This window comes from Mytilus trossulus, unplaced genomic scaffold, assembly GCF_036588685.1.
Source record: "Mytilus trossulus isolate FHL-02 unplaced genomic scaffold, PNRI_Mtr1.1.1.hap1 h1tg000215l__unscaffolded, whole genome shotgun sequence".
In the NCBI taxonomy this organism is placed as follows: Eukaryota; Metazoa; Mollusca; class Bivalvia; order Mytilida; family Mytilidae; genus Mytilus; species Mytilus trossulus.
The window spans coordinates 119,648-138,657 of record NW_026963312.1 but is presented as its reverse complement, the minus strand read 5'-3'; the positions used below and the strand labels follow the sequence as shown (position 1 = coordinate 138,657).

General features: G+C 33.0%; 1 protein-coding gene and 1 long non-coding RNA gene across 2 annotated transcripts; both read left to right on the top strand.

The window, feature by feature from the left end:
- The first annotated feature begins 2,830 nt into the window (after positions 1 to 2,830).
- Positions 2,831 to 9,594, top strand: LOC134701096 (uncharacterized). Its single transcript, XR_010104038.1, has 4 exons — positions 2,831 to 2,984; positions 4,810 to 4,896; positions 6,070 to 6,177; positions 9,521 to 9,594. It is a non-coding gene; the product is annotated as an uncharacterized LOC134701096 (long non-coding RNA).
- A 2,134-nt stretch (positions 9,595 to 11,728) lies between these two features.
- On the top strand, positions 11,729 to 14,254 carry LOC134701081 (uncharacterized). Its single transcript, XM_063562223.1, has 3 exons — positions 11,729 to 12,368; positions 13,114 to 13,221; positions 13,860 to 14,254. Exons 1-3 carry the CDS (start codon positions 11,741 to 11,743, stop codon positions 14,252 to 14,254), a joined length of 1,131 nt encoding a protein of 376 aa, XP_063418293.1. The 5' UTR covers positions 11,729 to 11,740.
- Positions 14,255 to 19,010: the final 4,756 nt, after the last annotated feature.

Here is a 19,010-nt window from a genome sequence, read left to right as displayed (position 1 = left end):
TTTTGTTATTAGTTGTTATTGGTTTTGAACTAGTTGTCAGTTACTGCGATTTCTTTCATTACTGTACGTGTTGTCTTTTTTGTTATTGGGATGTATAAGTACACTGCCACGTCCGTTTTTTTTTTGTTTTTTTTGTTAGATATATTTCTCCTGTGTATCAATCTGATGAGTTAAACCATTTTCAGTTTGTTTTTTAGTTTGTTTTTATGTTGTATTTTTACACCATTGTCCCAGGTTGGGAGAGGGTTGGAGTTTTCAAAATAGTTTAACCCCGCCACATTTTGTATGTTCCTATTCCAAGTCAAGATCCTGTAATTTTAAAAGTGGTTGTCGTTTGTTGCTGTACATCATATTTGTGTTTCGTTCATTATTTTGTACATAGATCAAGCCATTAGTTTTCTCGTTTTTATTGTTTCACATGCATTATGGGTTTTTGTTTTTGCTTATTGTTGAAGACCGTACATTGACATATCGCTGTCTGTTAACTTCCATGTCATTTGGTGTTTAGTTTAGAGTTGTTTCATTGGCAATTATACCACATCTTCTTACTTTTATGTTGGGCACATAAATGAAACAAATTCAGATAAATTATACAATTATCTTGTGTATGTTAGATATATTTGTATATATATTCAAATATTTTTTTTTAAAGATTCTTAGTGTGCTCTCAGTCTTATTACTTTTTTAATAAGTGCCTAATTTGATGCGTCCTGTTTTGTTTCGAGATTGAAACGGTTTTTGTATTTATGTCACGATGAATTTTACTGTATATTCTAGTGTCGTTTGCTCATTAGTGATCGCTTTTTCGAAATCTACAATTTGTAGTTGTCTATGTTTAAAGTAAGTTAGTAGATTTAATCGAATGTTATTGCTTTTCATTTATTTCGTTTAAAATCGGTTTAACTTCTATTATTCTCTTAAAAATAAATTGACATATTGCATTATTTTATGAATGTTAAATAAAGTTTTTCAAATTTTCAACGTTATTCTTTTGCTTGTTATTATATTTACAAATGTTTTCATTATCAACTATTTTATCATTTTGATTTCTTACATATGATATAATTATTGTGTAGGCATGTTATGGGGTTCGAGTAATTCCGGAAGGAGACTGGTTTTGCGAAGTATGTGTAGCAGGTGTCGAACCAAAGTGTTTGCTGTGTCCACAATACGGTGGTGCGATGATGATGATGAGGTATACAATTTTATATTAGAAAATGAAATATCATCCATTATTACATAAGCAAGGAATATTCTTTGCCTCTATCAACATAATAATTAAGGACTATAAAGTGTATTTCGCTCACAATAACCATTTGGTCTAAACTAATCATGTTAAAACAAACTAAACAGAAAACTTTAAATATTTGCCGGAATACATGTAATGTATAATTGCCATGATTGAAAAAAAAATTTTGTAATAAATCTTAAGTTAAGCTTTGTACACTTTTGGTTAAGAGAAAAAAAAATGGATTCACTTCTTATAAATGTCCGGACAAAATAATTTGAACAACGTCTTTGGAACAAAAGTTTAATGAGCACACACCATTATTCGTTATTGTGTTCGCATTATTCCAACTTATATTGTTGGAAATACCTTCTATCTTTTAAAGATCTCAAGCGCATAGTTCTTAATAATTATACAGTATTCGTCATAACTTCAGTCGTCTGTTATATTTACAGTTTTTCAATGACGAACGTTCCATAATTATTATTGCATTGTGCATTTCTTGGGGTCTCAATCTCTCATGACGTTTTGTCTGTTCGTGTTGTGACAATTACCTGTGTATAATTACTACTCTACGCTACGACGGAAAAGTACACACAGTGTTTACCAGTCCGTCGGTCAATTAAGGTTTTCAGATGTTAACTGAAGAACCTCACTTGGGATTGGATCTTATTATATATATAATCAAATATAATACGAGCTACAACTTAGTCGGTTGTGAAGTTCAAGGTTAATACAATTGTAATCGGTTTTAGACTAGCTACTGTCCCTGAAAATCATGACTTTTTAAAAGCGAGATAGAGGCGCTAAACAAATTTGTATTGAAAAAACCCTTAATATAACAAAGGTTTAGCTTAATAAATTATTAAATTGTAGTTAAAAGTTTGAAAAAACACATACAGATATTATACATTACGAAAAGATAAATGTGCTCCTTCTACTCACCTTTGATACTGACAATTTATGTTCTTCCTATGGTAAACAACTCGTACAAATGAATCTGAAATTACAGGATCATTGGCTTTAAAACTTATCTGCTCACCATTCTTACGACGTATACGCTAATAAAGTAATGCTCGTGACTTATTCTTTTATTTTTCAAACTTTTATTAGCGATGATACTCAATGGGCTCACGTTAACTGTGCATTTTGGATATCAAGATTGACAATAGGAAACCAAAAAAATATGTCACCGATAGAAGGCAGAGAAACAATTCCGGTAAGTTCCGTAACTATATCCCCTACAAAAGAAACAATAAGTAAACTGGACCGTTGTATTGTACTTATTTTGAATAAATAAATTTAAAATTAATAACATAAACTGCTTAAAGTGTGTGTTTGAGGCCACTGGGGCAACTTAATGATAATTCTTCTTTTACCTAACGAATCGTTTAATATATTACAATGATCAATGAATCAAGTTGCTAGTTTGGTTAGCTTACTTATAATATATATGTTTAGTCAAGTAATTTTCTACACATTTAATATCTAAGTTGTTTTATTTATTTATTTAATTGTATGTAATTGTATTTTGTAATTTACCTCTTGTTTCACATGTATCACATTGTATTGTATTGTATTGTTGTAGGAAGAGATGTGGTCTCGTAGCTGTTCGTTGTGTAAAAAAAAATATGGAGCATGTATCAAGTGCATTGTAAGGAATTGTGCTAAATCATTCCATGTAACGTGTGCATATTCACATGGTTTACGAATGGATACATTCTCTTCAGACGTTAACCCAGATCTCACTTTACAGGTATAAACAAAATTAACGAAGATTCTATAAAAGTAATGCACTTAAAAAAATACTCTCTTTTTAAATAAGTTATTCAAATGATATGGATTTATATTTAACCTATTAGTTATATAAAAAAAAATATGGTATTATTGTCCACGGTGGTTGTGACTTCATCGTCTCATTAAACAGAAGGTTTTTTTCTACAAAAATAGGAAAGGTAGATACAAGTCCTTGTTTTAGGTAATAAAGAAACCTTACTTCGTGAAGAACCACACAGGTCATTTGTTGAGTCTGTGTGATTGAAATTTCTGCAGACAGTTGCAGTTCGAAATGAACTTAACACTTTATCAATTTCTTGCGTGCGAATATTTTCTAGATTCACTTTTTATCATGAACGCCAAAACCTAAGTAATTGAAAGCTATGGATTAACAAGACATAAACACGTAAAGAGCTATATTACCAAAACGGACTTAAAAGTAGCCAATTCGTCTAAAGGTATTTTTGCCTAGCATTTTTAGTAATTGCTTAATTAACGGAGAATTTAAGGGAAAAAATGTTAACAATCAATTTAGTACTGAAACACTGACTTCTGAGTTACGAATTTAGCACCGCTACGGACCGATTTGTTTTTGAACTCATACAGAACTTTCCCTTAGACAAAAAGAAAAAGACAATTTACAAAGTTCTTAAATTTCACTTTCAGATATATTGTTTACGTTCTGTCACAATAAACAATGTTTCAAATCGAGAATTCATAAGTTTTACGATCACTATCACGAATTGAATGACCGATACCATTTGTATATGTGCCAATTTATCAGCAGCGTGTTTTAGATCTTTGCAATTTGATGCCATTAACATCGTCTATACTGTTATTTACCAATGGTTTCCAGTTCTTTATTGTGACATTATGACTTTGTTAAAATTCGAATAACGGGTGATGTATGCATATCAGGAGACGTCTTCTGTACACTCTCGATACACACGGTATTGCGCCTGTTGAAGTTCATGAATTATCTCTTCTACATCGACCAACGATATTTGAACATGTTTAAATTACCATCACCATGGCACTGTCATTTCGTTTTCGACTTATGAGTATGTCTATCCCATTGATATCTTCCGTCTCTCTTATAATTCGAAACTGCTTAGTACTAATTTATTTGTCAGTTGCCGATTTGGTTTTATATGGTCATTATATATACAATTTTAACACACATTGGTTCTCTTTGCCAAAAACTTAAAGATAACATATATACAAATGCTCTCTCCACTTTCACTCCATTGTCATTGAAAATGCACATCTCTCTCAAGAGAAAAAAACTCGTAAAAATGTATCTCAATTTGATTTTGCTTATTTACTATTTCCTGGTTACAACGTCATGGATTTAATTGTTATTCGTGATATCCCGATATGATTTGATTTCTGATTTTTCATGGGTGCACTTACCTTCATATTTTCTTTCATTTGACTGCCAATAACAAATGAAGGTATATTTGATAGGAGCAGAACTTTTGCAACAGGCCACCTACGGACCCTTTTAATAGTTCTTAACGTGCAAAGAGCGATGCACTCTCTTTACACGAGGCATCCGATTTAACGTCCCCGTTCTGACCGGAAGTTGAAGGAAGACGAGGTGACCATATTTCTATTCCCCAGTCACCCATGGGGAGTAGCATATTGGTAGAAGCACTGTAAACAGATTTATTACTCATAACCTTGACAATACTATGCGTCATAGAACATTCTTGATAAATTTAGAGACAACTTCTTTTTAATGATTTCATTTATTGTTAAAAATCGATAGAAACTCCATTTGAAGCTTTTACATATAATTTCAGGCTTACTGTAAAACGCATAGCATTGAAAGTAGAACTCCAAAGAAAAAACACCAAAACCACTTGCATACATTGGATATGCAAAAAGAGGTAACATTCTACTGTATATCTACAGGATATTTTTGCCTTTCTTCAAATAAGACCTTTCTTTTAATGTATTGATAAAGTATGATTGCATCTTTATGTATCAGAACCATTTCGTAAATCCTTTCAAACTTTTGAACATTTAGTTTGAATGCTTATCTCTTAACCAATGGAATCTTCTTTTCTGCTTTATTATGTCACCCGATCGACAATTTCGGGTGACATATTGCATTTCCTCTGTTTCTGCTCAAATTTAATAAAACTTTACAGTAATAATGAGGAACATTGGTAGATGTGGAATTTGGTGTATAGAATTTAAAAATTGTCTGCTGTTACCATGGAAACAATCCAAAACAGGTCAAAGTGGTCCAAAAACCTTAAAGTGGAATTTAGTTTCTTAAAATGATAGGTCAAATTGATCGAAAATTTGATGGTATGGTCCCTCCCATGAACCAATGTGGTATATGCCATTATCTTTTGGGAATGTTTCTGTTGCCATAGGAACCATAAAAAATTTCAAAAATTTCAAAAATTTCAAAATGCTCAAAATTTTATGAAACTTTATATGATTGTAGACTGGCATGTCTGAATGAGACTTTTGATGATGGAATTTCCAAAAAGGCCACTGTTGCCATGAAAACTGCCAAAATGTCAAAAACATTCAAAATGCTTTGAACTTATTGAAACTTGATATTTTGGTTAATTAACTGGCAAGTACAGATGAAACTTATGACTTTGAAATTTCAAAATGGCTGTCGTTGCCATGGAAACGACAGAAATAAAATTTGTTTTAAAATGTTCTAAATAAACTAAAAAAAATACAGAAAGATGTATAGCCATGTATATTTGTGCATTCAATTTTAAACATTTTTTTTCAAATGGCTGTCACTTAGTGACAATAGGGGGAAGGGTGACATCCGCTATTACTTGCAATGGCAATTCTAGTTATCTATGTGATTTCTTGATTTGTAACATTCTGATCGTTTCTAAAAGTATTTGTCATAACGTTTATAATTTGAATATAACTGATCCTCTTTATCCTCAGAAAATAGTTTTGTGACCTTCAAAAAAATCTTCCAAAGATAAATCAAATAAAGATAAGGATAAATGGTATATTGCTTGTATATATGTATAATATGGAATGCATTTCTCTTTTTTTTTTTATTATTTGATTCCAAGTACGTCAAGAAAAAAATCGGAAAACAGGCAAAAACTTCCACGAAAGAAATTGAGACAGTGCGGTCGACAGGGGCGGTAGAAGGGTGACGTGGAAGAACCTAGAAGCAGGTAATTCATGTGTAGGGCATAGACTTATACTTAAATATATAAATTTTCAAGTAATTTTATGAAATTGGGTTACTACTATACAAAGTCATAGATATGAATTAAAAAAAGATATCGGGTATGCATTAAAAAGGCTGCAACCAAAAGACAGAAAAAAATAAATGCCCTCTACAGTATTGAACAAAAGGTATGTGTTTATACTATGTTCCGTAATCGGTTCTTTAATCTGCTACTTAAGTCTTGAATTAATAAGATAGAACCTATGAAAAATCTACCATAACTTCATTTTTCTTAAGGAACAGAAACATGTATAACACTGAAGCAGTCCCGGACTGTGAACAGACACATGTACATCAAAATATGCTTTAACACGGTATTATCCACCTTAAATTTCTAACACGAAGATAACAAAATATACACAGAAGAACGAATTAGACAAGCACAAGACAATCTCATGTATGATATGTATTACCGATCGTAATGACTGCACAGCATAAAAGATTATAGGTCTTATATTGAAGAAAGGTCAAAATCGGCTTTTAATGCCGCGATATTAATAGTAATTATAAAATTTCAAAGTAAAACCAAGATTATTTATTCATTTGAAAAACACAAGACTGCGTGTGCACTCGTTAAAACCATGCCTCGTTTTGGTTATATGTTGTCGTATTTTATTTTAAAACATGACATTTAGTTATACCATAAATAATCTGAATTTTGATTTAAAAAATTCCACATACATTGAAAAAGCAAAATACAACCTTAATATTGAATCAGGTATATACTTAGTAGATACAATATATTTGACGTTTGTCTTCCATATTTACTCCAGGCCTCACGACCTCCTGTCATTTGAAGTGTAACCGTCAAGATGACTATGATAGCCGTTGTATTTTTTAATTCGTGTCCTTATTATTATGTGTTAATCCTAGACATTTTTTGGTGGGCAACATTTAAGTAAAAAGTAAGTTTTATGTGGATATCATATCATCTTAAGTGGTGGAGTTGGAATAATCCCTTAGTTTTGAAGAACGCCATCACGAGATATTTTACCGTTATGGAATATATGTTACACATATGACAACGGATATGTTATAAATTGTCGAAACCACAGTCTTTTCTTTTTCCTCAAACGTTACTTACCAAATTAAACTTAACACGTGGTTTGTTCTTTCATGAGCAACACTACGAATGCAACATGTAGAGCAGGATTTGCTAAAACTTCCTCAGCACCTGAGATCAATACCGTTTTGTTTTGTGTTGTGTTTTTTTTTTTTTTTTTGGGGGGGGGGGGGGGGGGGTGGTACTCAGTCTTCAGTTTTCTGTTTTGTATACTGTTGTTTGTCAATTGGCTGGTTTTTTTTTTTTTTGCCTTTGCATTGTCGGTTTGTTATTCGCTTAATGAGTAACAATTTCTTTAAGGTATATTTCGCCTCCCATGCTGTCTCGGTATCACCAGCCTAGTAGTCAGCAGTTTTTATGCTGACATGAATTTCATTGATATGGTAAAATTTATAAATTATATGTTTACAAAATTAAGAATTTTTGAAATACTAAGGCTTTTCTACCTCAGGCATATATTACCTTAGCTGGAATTGGCAAAACTTTTAGGAATTTTGGTCCTCAATGCTCTTCAACTTCAATTCGTATTCGAGCGTCACTGATGAGTCTTTTGTAGACGAAACGCGCGTCTGGCGTATATATTCAAAATTAAGTCCTAATATCTATGATGAGTTTATTTACTACCACTGGGTCGATGCCACTCCTGGTGGAGATTTATTTCCCCGAGGGTATCACCATCCCAGTAGTCAGCACTTTTTATGCTGACATGAATTGTCATTGATATGGTAATATTTATAAATTATATGTTTACAAAATTTAGAATTTTTGAAATACTAAGGCTTTTCTACCTCAGGCATAGATTACCTTAGCTGGATTTGGTCAAACTTTTAGGAATTTTGTTCCTCAATGCTCTTCAACTTCGTATTCGAGCGTCACTGATGAGTCTTATGTAGACGAAACGTGCGTCTGGCGTATATACAAAATTTAGTCTTGGTATCTACGATGAGTTTATTTACTACCACTGGGTCGATGCCACTCCTGGTGGAGATTTACTTCCCCGAGGGTACCACCATCCCAGTATTCAGCACTTTTTATGCTGACATGAATTGTCATTGATATGGTAATATTTATAAATTATATGTTTACAAAATTTAGAATTTTTGAAATACTAAGGCTTTTCTACCTCAGGCATAGATAACCTTAGCTGGATTTGTCAAAACTTTTAGGAATTTTGGTCCTCAATGCTCTTCAACTTCGTATTCGAGCATCACTGATGAGTCTTTTGTAGACGAAGCGCGCGTCTGGCGTATATACAAAATTTAGTCCTGGTATCTATAATGAGTTTATTTACTACCACTGGGTCGCTGCCACTCCTGGTGGAGATTTATTTCCCCGAGGGTATCACCAGCCCAGTAGTCAGCACTTTTTATGCTGACATAAATTGTCATTGATATGGTAATATTTATAAATTATATGTTTACAAAATTTAGAATTTTTGAAAAACTAAGGCTTTTCTAACTCAGGCATGGATTACCTTAGCTGGATTTGGCAAAACTTTTAAGAATTTTGGTCCTCAATGCTCTTCAACTTCGTATTTTATTTGGCTTTTTTAATATTTTTGGATTCGAGCGTTACTGATGAGTCTTTTGTAGACGAAACGCGCGTCTAGTGTATATACAAAATTTAGTCCTGGTATCTATGATGAGTTTATTTACTACCACTGGGTCGATGCCACTGCTGGTGGAGATTTATTTCTCCGAGGGTATCACCAGCCCAGTAGTCAGCACTTTTTATGCTGACATGAATTGTCATTGATATGGTAATATTTATAAATTATGTGTTTACAAAACTTAGAATTTTTGAAATACTAAGGCTTTTCTACCTCAGGCATAGAATGCCTTAGCTGGATTTGGCAAAACTTTTAGGAATTTTGTTCCTCAATGCTCTTCAACTTTGTATTTTATTTGCCTTTTTTAATATTTATGGATTCGAGCGTCACTGATAAGTCTTTTGTAGACGAAACACGCGTTTGGCGTATATACAAAATTTAGTCCTGGTATCTATGATGAGTTTATTTGACTTGTTGTCTTTCAATGTCCTTATTATTGTTAAAAGATTATCCATTTTTGCAACAGGTATATAGTTAACATTGTGAAACTATTTTATTAGAATGTTTCCAGTGTAGCAATTGACTGAATGCGATGTTAATAATGATTTTATATAACATATATAATGAAGATATTCAAAAAGGTTTTGGCTTTATATTCATATTTCTATATTACAGGAATATTGATGTAGTTTGAGAAGAATTAAAAAGGCTGATCGTTTCATATAAAAACTGATAATTGTATAGGACATTATCTTAAATGGACCATTCTATAATCAAATATTGTAACATGCAATGTATACATATATAACATATGATTAAAAAATAAAAGTGATTACATATATAATGATTATAACTCTGCTTTTGTCTTATTGTCCCAGGGAAAAAAATAGTTGGAAAAATGTCACAGCCTATCATATCCTTAATTCAATTTTTAAACAGGTTCTTCCGAATTTTAAAGAAGTCGATTTTTTTATATTTCAAACAACCGACAAATTGGCCTGGAAGGACAACTTTGTTGTAAGATCAAATCCCTAAAAATTGGTATCATCGAACTTATAATATCCCTTATTTGAATTTTGATATCATTACCAGTATCTATTTAATTGCACCAGCTACGCATTTGGAGTATTAATGTATTTGTTATGCTCTAGATCAAATAATTTGATATCATAAAACCTGACAAACGTCGAGGAGCTGATATAACCAAAAATGATCGAATTAAATCGCACAAAGAATCAGAACCATGTATGGGGAAATAAGTTAATCTGAAAGGATTTTAACATTTTCATGCAAGTACCGATTTCCAAGATACTAGGTGAATGTTACCCTCAGGAACCAGCAGTCAATCATCAGAGTTATCGATCCAGTAGCAGTAATAACAAATTTTAACGGTATCAAATTTACTGTACCGGAACCGCATTCACAATGAATGTCTCTTCAGTGATGCTTAAACCAAATATTTGTAAAATCAGAACAAAATGTAAACGACGAAGTGCTGATAAAACCGACAAGGACCAATGAGAATGATAAAATGTGACTAGGAAAGAAAATTTATCATGAGACAATAGGGCAAAAGTCAACAGTGGTTTCGTATGAGAAGGACTTGGAGATGCAAGATTTTATGAGAGTAATCAAATCTATTGAGGTTTGTGAAAACTCAAACCTTTATTTCAATTCATATAATACGCATTGTAAAATTGCAGCAGAATATTAACACTCTTGTTGCAAACAGATACATCTGGCATATAGTACTTGTTCTCATAGTTTGATTTGTGTGACTGTATCTTGCATTAATTTGTAGACGCTAGATTGAAACTGACGAGGAAAAGTAACACCCGGCCATCAACAGCTTTATATTTGTGAAGCCAATATGGTTGAGTGGTCAAGCGCGTCGGATACAGTGTAGGCGACGATTTGGTTTCACGATTTCTCAGTAGCATAAGTTCGAATCCATGCAAGGGAAGAACACAAAATTTGCAAAAGCAAATTTACAGATCTAACATTGTTGAATTGATGTTAAGACGAGTTGTATATATATATATATCTCTACTTTTAAACGAGAAGACCTCATGTTGTGTGTCGCTTCTCCTCCTTCCACAATAAATTAATCATTATACCTTTGTGTCCTATAGGTAACATGTATAGTCGCATTTGTCATCCATTCTTATGATCATTCAGTTTGGGTTATTTTGGGAGAAAAACGAAAAAAATGCGTCCGGATATTTTCCCGTTATTGGACAAAACTTTAAGTCAGATTAGACTTCCGGTTTGTGTTTTTCTGTACTTTGAAAATACACAGACTATGTATACATTTCCTTTCTGTTATCATTTGGAGTTCTAACATTTATCATCCTTGCAAGTGTTTCAGTTTGGAATATTTTGGGAGGAAACGACAATAAATAATATTTGCTATTTACTATCAATTCCAATAGTTTTCAGTACTATACACGGATATATTTCTGTATACTTACATACATTTACTATGAATAAATTGTATTTGTTATTATTTATTATAAATTCCGATGGTTTACTGGGAGGAGGGGGATCTTTACTTGTCATGGCGTTCACTGATGTATATATATTACTATTTAAAAGAAAAAAAATGGATAAAACCCTGCAAGAATTAGAAATAACCAGGAAACCTTCATGTGCTTCTTTTAGAGATAAATCGTGTCCAATTGGCAGCCATTTACCCATAATTCCTGTTTGAATTGTCTATTTGTAAACTAGTAGAGCTCGAGATCGAGAATTGTCATTGTGTTCAGGTTAATGATATGTCAACGGATGGATTGGTTATTGTATTAAATGTCATTGTAATTGGAACAAACCAATAGATAGATAAGACAAGTAGATAATGCACGTATTGCCTTGTATTTACAAAAGTCTGTAGTATTGATGGCTGAGTTGATTCATCATTCAATGTTCATTTTTCTCATCTTCCAATGCGTAAGTGGATTTTTAATTGACAGCACTACGCCCAAATATGCCGGCGTTATAACTGACAAACATTATATTGCCGTCGTTGATTTGCTAATGGAGGAAAGACAAGCACGACATCTTTTAGAGCACGTTGTTACTAGCTTACAACAGAAAGTGCAATCTCTTGAACAAAAGGACATTTCGAAGCATGCGCAGGAAATTTCTGCTTTGCAACTGCAAGTCAATGGTCTAGTTGCTACGTGCAGTTTAAGTCAAAACAATTTCGGAGTATTAGAAGGCAAAATCAAAGACTTGGAGATTAATTATACTTTGTTGAAGGATGAAAACCAGAAACTATCACAAGACGTTGCAACTCTGAAACAAACCCAATCAGTCGTCAGCATTGAAAATTTAAAACAGCAAGTACAGGCAACATCAAACAAAGTGAACCAACTCGAATATAACAATATGGTGAGGAATCAAGATATAATCGCCATTTCCAATATAACCCGTCAGAACCAATTGGATGTCAAAACTATTGGCCACAAACTTACCCAGCAAATCACATCCGTTGAAAGGGTATTTCGAGAAAAATCCCGAAATGGTAAGTTTAGAAATTCTAATGTGTTCAATTGAATTATTGAACGTTACAACATATAAAAACAAATAGTTTATATTTCATTTCTCTCATGCAAACCTTGTGCTAAGTCAAAAGTCGTTTGCTTTAATTTTGTAGCTGGTTGTGTAACTAAGAAAATTTTCTCGGGGAAAAATTTTACTTTCATTATTTCGTTTATCTTTCATTTCATCTCATAACTCGTTGGTTTGTTCATTTGTGTATCTTTCTCTCTCCTTCAACCTACTAACCTATGCCATTTTAATAATATTAGCACAATGAGCACTTTGCTTTGAATATCATGACTTTTTTTTAAACAAATGAATTTCTATATAAACAGACTGTGATCAAATCCTTCCACTATTCAAATTTCAAACAGTCAAGATATATAAGCTTACTCAATGGAAAGTCGTCTACTAACGTAAACATGAAAGAAAAGGTAGCTGTTTAGGTTTGTGTTTTGTCGTTCCTTGATGTTGTTTAACGCTTACATGATGGGAGACGATCCCTTTTGCCTAGTTGAGCAAAAAAAATATGTATAAACTAAACGCTTACATGAAAACCAACAACAGGTACCCTGTTCTTCATTTGTTTGGCTCTGACAGATATAAGACACACAATGGTATATCAGATATGTTACAAGGGAGACAACCAGCCTATGAATGATATCAATTCTAGTCCGCATTGCATGTGTTCCTCCTATTTTAGATAACACTTGCTTTGATTTTTTTAGACACAGTTGTTTACCGAGAGTTTAGCAAAGCCTTGGATTTGAAAATAGCAAATTTGGCAGCTAACCAGAGTATCCAAGTAGCAACATTAGCACAGCAAAATTATCCAGGTGATTAATAATAATGGTAATAGTTTGCACGCGATTCACTCAAATTTTATACAAAATATTTATGAGATTTAAACATCGGTAAAACTGTTGTTGCCTCTTGTCCATACATTATATGCTTACATATAATGAGGAGGAGGAGGAGGAGGAGGAGGAGGAGGGGCACGATGATAATGATAGCTAGTTGACATAGTATATCTACCTCAAAACAGGTTGAATGTTTGTTTCTATGCTATAGACATATGCTTATCTACCTTTTTTATTCCTAGAACAAAAAAAATCGTAAAGCAATTTGTCAAAAAATAACAGAAGTTAACACAACATTTGTCATATTTTAGAATTGATTCAAGGATATATTTTTTTTACATATATAGATTATGCCTTCAGACTTTTACATTTGAGGAAAATCCAATTGCCTCGTATTTAGATATTCCAAATATGTCTTAGATATCAGCTTAAGTATGACCAAAACCTATTTTCCACAAGGTGTTTTATACTTATTTTATGGTTAAGTTTCCAATACACGTCTGGTCTTTTGATTTTGTCATTTGATGAGGGGCTTTCCGTTTTGAATTTTCGTCGTAGTTTAGTATTTTTGTGATTTTACTTTTTTTCTTAAACTTACTTATTTTAATTTACAGTTGCTCTCACTGCCTGGAATGCAGGCGGGGATGTTACCATTGGAAGTGAAATAAAATTCAATGAAGTAAAGACATCGACTGGAATAAGTAACCTGTCGGCCATTAATTCAACTGGAACCTTTAAAGTGGAAGTAGATGGCGTATACATAATTGCAGTTACAGTGAATTCTGGTACAAAAGATTCGGGGTTCGAAATTCATAAAAATAACATTACTTTATCTCAAGTTTATATCCAAGGAAAAGTCGGAGATAATGATCAGAGTGGAACAAGTGTGGTTTCAACTGAACTACGCATGGGGGATTCAATAAGTGTTCTAGCATCTGCTGGAGACAGGAAATCAGGCATTGTTCATGTTGACAAGGGTTGGTCAACATTATCTATTATTAAAATATAATTGACCTATTTGAAGTGTCTTACTTTATCATATAAATTTATGTCATGTTTGGTTTATTTGTTTATGTTTTACTTGAACAGTTTAAACTATATTTATATTTACTGTTCAACACTATAATAGATATAGGAAGATGTGGTGTGAGTGCCAATGACACAACTCTCCATCCAAATAACAATTTAAAAAAAGTTATAGGTCCATGTGCGGCCTTCATCACGAAGCCTTGGCTCACACCGAACAACAAGCTATAATGGGCCCCAAAACTACTTGTGTAAAACTATTCAAATATAATCTTTATAAAAAAAGTTTGTATTTTGATTTCCTAACGTTTAGCCTAAGCATTGGATCTATATATATGTTCATTCTGATCTAGATATTTTACTCAACCTTCGCCCGGTACCATCAACTGATATGTTACCGTCAAAAAGTTAAACCTTTCCATTGGGTTTATAAAAAGCAAGACAACAAAATACAAAACTCCGAGGAAAATTCAAAACGAAAAATCCATAATTAAATGGCAAAATTAAAGCGGCTATAACACAGCACACGAATTAATGGATTACAATTATCATGTTCCGGACTTGGTACATGCACTTTCTTTTGCAGAAACGGTGTTAAATCTAGATGTATAGCTAGCTTAACTTCTCATTTGAATGACAGTCGTTTAAAATTTCATTATATTGATAACAATGGATGAAAAAAAAAGGAAATAATATGTAAACATGTCAAAAATAGGGGTACAGCAGTCAACATCGTATCCTCTTAGTCGCTATAAAAAAAACTAAGAAAAACAAAAAGTCATAAAGACAAAGCATAATAGCTAAAATAAAAGACAATAATATTAAAGTTTACCATAGTAAAATAACGCAATGTCGGGATGTTTAAGGGTATGCCACTACTGGTGGAGGTTTCCTTCGCCGAGTTGTTTGCACTGCTATCATTGATATAGCCACAATTATAAATCAACTGTTTACAAAACTTTGAAATTAAGTACAAGAGACTTTCCAACACAGCAATACATTACCTAAGCTTTGTTTAGTGAAATCTTTCGGAATTTAGGTCCTAAATGCTTTTCAAAATAATACTCCAGCTAGTTACATACTTTTCTAATCGTAAAAAGGATTTGATATTGAGTTACTGTGTTAGGTCAATGCTAATGTTATGCAAATACTTTTATGAATTATTACATATCATGCTGAATAATGTACAAACAAATGTGTCTAAGAATAAAATTGAGAATGGAAATGCGGAATATTTTAAAGAGACAACAACCCGACCATAGAAAAAACAACAGCAGAAGGTCACCAACAGGTCTTCAATTTAACGAGAAATTCCCGCACCCAGAGGCGTCCTTCAGCTGGCCTCTAAACAAATACATACTAGACAGTGATAATGAACGCCATACTAATTTTCAAATTGTACACAAGAAACTATAATTAAAATAATACAAGACTAACAAAGACCAGAGGCTCCTGACTCGGGACAGGCGCAAAAATGATGTAACCAAAGAAAATAGACAAAATGACAATAATACATAAATAACAACAGACTACTAGCAGTTAACTGACATGCCAGCTCCGGACATCAATTAAACTGATTGAAAGATTATGATTTCATTATATGAATATCAGGCACAATCCTTCCTGTTAAGGGGTAAGTATCATACCATCATAACATATATGAGAAGAACATAACCCGTGTCATGCCAACGACTGTTTTTTTAATAAATGTGTTTAGTTCCGATGCAAAGACGCTATAAGTGAATCAATATTAACGCCAAAATATGCAATCTTTAATGATCTGACAACAGTATCGTAACTATATCCCTTCTTAATAAGTCTATTGAAAGGTTTTTTTAGTTTCTGCGGTGAATACTGACATTTTTGTGCTTTATAAAGAATATTTCCATAAAAAATTGGACGTGAAATACCTAAACGTATAAGAAGTAGAAGTATGTTTAGGTGAAGGAAACATAAGGAAACACTTTTAAATCAAAATCAAACTCTCACTAGCACATTCTTTAGCAGATTTTAAAAGACTCTCTTGATGAAAGTTTCCTGTCTCATACGGCATTAGGAATATGATTTAGTAGACATACACGATTTGCAACACGGCAATCAATTCAAGGAGATTTGTCTTTTTCTTTGTTACTCATGGCGTTGTCGGTTTATCTCTGATCTATGAGTTGACTATCGCTTTCATTTTGTATCTTTCGCCCCTCTTGTATCAGGTTGGATGACAATCGTATCAAATTCCATTATATTGACAACAATGTGTGAAAAAAACCCAGACATATCTCTTGTGGACAGTTGTCTCATTGGCAATCATACCACATCTTCTTTTTTTATATAATAGGTATGAATGTCAAAAATAAACAACACTTGAACGAAATCCAACCTCTCACTATATATATATATATTATATACATAAGTACGTCTGAGTCAGTGACAACCCTACAACAGATGTATCCATCGGATCGCCATCAATGATGGTGATACATGGCTGTGTACATAATGTATATACAACTCGTCTAAACATCAACCCAACAATGATATATAAGGCATGAAGATGTATTCATGCCTTATATATCATGTACTGTAGTACGCCGCTAGATTAAAACTGACGTTGAAAGGTAACACATGGCCAGCGAAAGCTCTTTTTTTGAGAGCCCAGGTGGTCGTGTGGTCTAGCGGGACAGCTGAAGTGCAGGCTATTTGGTGTCACGATATCACAGTAGCATGGGTTCGAATCCCGGCGAGGGAAGAACCAAAAATTTGCGAAAGCAAATTTACAGATCTAACATTGTTTGGTTGATGTTTAGACGAGTTGTATATATTATATATATATAGCTAGCAGATTCTTTTAAAGGAATAGTGTCCTGTCTCATGCGGCATTTGGAGATAAATTCAGAAGACTTACACGATTTGTAACACTGTAATCAATTCAAGATATCTCAATGGAGATTGTACACAAAAAAACAGGAAATAAATGTTCGGTTAAAATATCAGTAAATCATATACAAAGCAGACAACCTGGAAGTTAAAAATTGCATGAATGGCCGGTAAACTATATAATCATACATGTCCTGCTATTTATGCAGCATTTGTGACATAAATCCAAAGGTACAATCAGTGTTAACTCTCAAGAACAAGTTCATTATAAAACCGGTAACAATTTCCGGGTGATGTAGGTTGGCTGAGTGAAGAAATTGAGACACGGTGACGTTCAACATTTACATTATAGCAAAAAGTAAAAGCACAAATTCTGAACTCCGAGGAAAATTCAATCGTGAAGTCCCTAATCGCATGGCAAAATTTAAATGACGAAACACATCAAATAAATGGACAACAACTGTCATATTCATGACTTGGTACAGGCATTTCCAAATGTATAAAAAATGATGGACAAACTTTTAAACTACTAATTATTCCGGTGGGGGCTTATTTATCCCCCTATTTGGTGGGATTCATGTTGCTAAATATTTACATTTATATGTAGTTTTTCTGGACTTGTTCCGTCGTTTTCGTATTTCGCCATATGGCTTTGTCAATTTTGTTCGACTCGAGTTTGGGGTTCGTGTTGTTTATTCTTTAGTTTTTTTATTGTTTGTCTGCTTGTCTTTTTTCATTTTTAGTCATGGCGTTGTCAGTTTAATTTCGATTTATGAGTTTGTCTGTCCCTTTGGCATCTTTCGTCCCTCTTTTTGAATGTCCTCTTGGTAACTTCCACTCCATATCTAAGTTGTTCTTCCTCAGTGGCGGATTCATAACTTTTTGTAATGGGAACCGCTGTCCCCAACCAGTCACGCTTCCGTGATTCCCTATATAATCAATCATTTTTCCCACGAAAAGGGGGGGGGGGGGCATGGATCCGTCTATGTTTCTTTTAAATTCATTGTGGTAGATTTGAGTAGAATGGTTCAACTTTGTTTAATACTGAAAACTTGATGCAATAAGGACAAAAAGCCTTGGTAAAACTGGAAACAGAAAAAGGTTAAGAACACAGTATGTGTGCATTGTACAACAGTTTTGTTTGGAAAAAAGTAAAATCACAAAAAATACTGAACTCCGAGTAAAAATTCAAAAGGGAAAGTCCCTTATCAAATGGCAAAATCCAAAGCTAAAACACATCAAACAAATAGACAAACGCAAGAATTTCCGAACTTAGGTATAATACCATCATCTTTTCGTCATGTTTGAACATCACTTACTGTAACTTTCTCGTTGGGTTTTTATTTTAAATTAACAGCATGCCGACTGTCACTACTAGAGCCTTCCGGAGCGGATGATTTCGTCTCTGTTTATCATGTAAGATTCGTGTTGTTCTGTCTAAAGTTTTCGGAGTGTCTTTTGAACTATTTTTTGGTTTTTTTCTCCCGGTCATGACGATGTTTTTGCTCCTTCTATTTTTGTTTTGCTTGACCTCTTTTTTCTCAAAACATAAAGTTTTGAAACATCTTTCAAGGTATTTTGAAAATTTTAGCATCTGGAAAGTTTCCAATTTTACTGAGGTCGGAAGCAAACCGGACTATTGCTCTATTGGAGCTAAATACATTATTCCAAGGATTGAGAAACAAAACAGCTATAACAAAAAGTTTAAAAGATGAAAAGATAACAAAAATTACTATGTTTACTACAATTGACTATATATGTCTTTTGTTTCAAATTAAGAAAAAATGTGAATATACCGATTCAATAGAATGAAGTATAAATTTTGACAAGTAATCCAATCATTTGTATCAATAGTTTATATAAGTAGT

What these genes read in the sequence shown, in the direction of transcription:
- LOC134701081 (XM_063562223.1), top strand. Translation starts at nt 11,741, where the DNA reads ATGGCTGAGTTGATTCATCATTCAATGTTCATTTTTCTCATCTTCCAA. An exon ending in TCGAGAAAAATCCCGAAATG is followed by an intron (nt 12,369 to 13,113) that starts GTAAGTTTAGAA and finishes TGATTTTTTTAG; the next exon opens with ACACAGTTGTTTACCGAGAG. An exon ending in AGCACAGCAAAATTATCCAG is followed by an intron (nt 13,222 to 13,859) that starts GTGATTAATAAT and finishes TTTAATTTACAG; the next exon opens with TTGCTCTCACTGCCTGGAAT.